The sequence below is a fragment of the Pygocentrus nattereri genome, chromosome 9, assembly GCF_015220715.1.
Source record: "Pygocentrus nattereri isolate fPygNat1 chromosome 9, fPygNat1.pri, whole genome shotgun sequence".
Classification (NCBI taxonomy): Eukaryota; Metazoa; Chordata; class Actinopteri; order Characiformes; family Serrasalmidae; genus Pygocentrus; species Pygocentrus nattereri.
The window spans coordinates 2,094,634-2,097,133 of NC_051219.1; the positions used below are offsets into that span (position 1 = coordinate 2,094,634).

The 2,500-nt window shown below is 47.5% G+C and overlaps 1 protein-coding gene across 3 annotated transcripts in view; it reads left to right on the plus strand.

Moving 5' to 3' along the window:
- The window catches only part of corin (corin, serine peptidase), a 54,160-nt gene that overhangs the window by 15,952 nt on the left and 35,708 nt on the right, over positions 1-2,500 (plus strand). For all 3 annotated transcript variants that reach the window (XM_037540824.1, XM_037540826.1, XM_037540825.1), the window contains one exon: positions 700-1,008. In XM_037540824.1, the coding sequence (XP_037396721.1) occupies positions 700-1,008 (309 nt within the window). The remainder of the gene's footprint in view (positions 1-699; positions 1,009-2,500) is intronic.

Sequence of the window (2,500 nt, forward strand, 5' to 3'; positions counted from 1 at the left end):
CCAGTAATCACAGTTCTGAACTGTGGAATTTTACACTGTATCACTCGCTCTCTCTCTTTCTCTTTCTCTGTCCTTCTCTCTCTATGCTTCTAACTTTCTCTTTCTATCCTTCTCTCTCTATCCTTTTCTCTCTCTATCTTTCTCTCTATCTCTTTAGCCTTCTCTTTCTCTTAGTTCAGTCTTTCTTTGTCATTTATTCATTGTTTATTTTTTCTTTCCTTTCTTTCACGTATTATTTTATTTTCTGTTTTTTCACCACTGAATTAACTCATTAATTCATTTCTTTTTCTTTCTTTCATTATTTATTTATTTTTTTTTGCTTCATTTCATTGCTTTATTTTTTTCTTTGATTCTTTTCCTCTTGCCTTCACTCGTTCACACTCTCTCTCTCTCTCTCTGTCTATCTCTCTCTCTCTCTCTCTGTCTATCTCTCTCTGTCTATCTCTCTCTCTGTCTCTCTCTCTCTCTCTCTCTCTCTCTCTCTCTCTCTCTCTCTCTCTCTCTCTGTCTCTCTCTCTCTCTCACGCTCTCTGTCTCTCTCTCTGTCTATCTCTCTCTCTCACGCTCTCTGTCTCTCTCTCTGTCTCTCTCTCTCTCTCTCGCTCTCTGTCTCTCTCTCTGTCTCTCTCTCTCTGTATCTCTCTCTCTCGCTCTCTCTCTCTCTGTGAAGTTGAACACTGTTCTGTTTCCTTTTTTCAGGAATAATTGGGAGTGGCCTACTGGACTCGGATAACTCCGCCCACTTGTCTGGTACAGACGTCTCCATGGCAACGCATGTCCCCCTCATGACCTTCACTACAGGTTGGACGGCTGTCAATAGCACAGTGACGACGGCGACCGTTCAGTCGGACTTCCCGCCTGACGACCTGATGACCCCCTACATTTCTTCTTCATCATCATCCTCAGTGACCCCAACACCTGCGGCCACTTCTGATTGGCTTATGATGTTCTCCACCATGAGCTCCCTGGGAACCCTGTCGAGCCCCACCAGCGCGATCCTCGAGCCGGGTAAGGGTCCGGCACAGACCCCTGTACTGACCACAGTGCACGTTCTGATTGATTACTCTTCATCTTCTGATTAGGAATGAGGTTTAATTGTTAATGGATCCTCTCAGACTGTGAGTCCAATCGTTTGATAAGCTAAGCGTCCAGATGGTCCGGCGCGGCAGGGACTTCCAGCTTCTGTTCTGCTGTGTTCTGGAATCATGTTCTCTGGTTCTATCAGACCTGCAGTGGAGAGGTTCTGGGGCATCTTGATGCTCCACCGAGGTTCTAAGTCTTTTGTGTTTCTTATTCTCGCGTTTTGCAAGACGGCACACTGTTCAGTGGCCGCCGGTTTGAGGGCCGAGTCAGGGAGCGACTCCGCCGTGCGACGCCTTCAATTCGCTGTGCTTTGTGAATGATTGACCTGCGAGACGCGACAGAAGCCAAGAGACGAGAGACTCACAGGCCTCTAACTCAGTGTTTTCACTCCAGGGTTGGAGCCGCTGCACTGTATAGTTCAGAGTTTCTCTGCTGTTCACACCTCGTTCATCTCCAGACGGGATTAATTAGCTAATAATATCAGGAACTTTAACCGGGAAGCCACAGTTATGCAGGGCAGGGGTTTCAGGACTGGAGCTGAAGTCTGAACTAACTCTACCAGCAAACTTACAGAACTACGTCCATCGAGACACGACGTCGTTTTCCAAGCCACGACATTCAGTCTGATATTTAACGTTTATGTTTCTCCATTTAAACCTCATTTAAACCTCCAGAAACAGAAAGCTATACCGGTGGTCTGCAGCTCCATTAGGGGGACCACTCATTTCTCAGCTGTAACAGGAAACCCATCCACACAGTGGTCTCCAACACTGGTTCTGGCCTCCCTCAGCTCCTCACCTCCTCACACCTGCTCCAGCTAATCAGCCTCTTTCCAATCACTAAATGGCTGGATCAGATGTGTTAGAGTTAAGGAAGGGGGCAGGGCAGCTTACTGCATACAGGCTGGAGCTGAACTCTGCAGGACAGCAGCTCTCTGGCAGCATCAGAGACCACCAGGCTAATAAAAGCTGAACTGAGCTCCACAGTTTAGAAGCAGAGTCACTGAAAGAGCCCCTCCACGTTTTCTGTTTACTGAAGATGTTTGAAGGTCAGAATCTGCAGATCTGAGATTATAAACAGACACACATTCAGGAGCTTTAAGGTCATTTAGAGCTAAAAAAAAACCAGCAGCAGAGCTTTAAACGCTCTCCAACAGATCCAGGTGGTCAGTGCGGTGTGTAACGGGGTCATATGAGCTCTCTGTGTCAGTGCTGTGAGGATCTATGCTGCTGGGTTCTGTACGGGTTCTAGAGGATGGACTGTTTTCTCCAGTTGGAAGACCATTACAGTGATCAACTCTGCTGAACAAACACAGCTACAAGTGCCTCTGATGGTGGTCAGCGGAAGAGCTGTGCTAAACACAGTCAGCCTGGCCACTGATGAGCCGAATCGGGTGTGAACAGTGCTGACCGGCGGC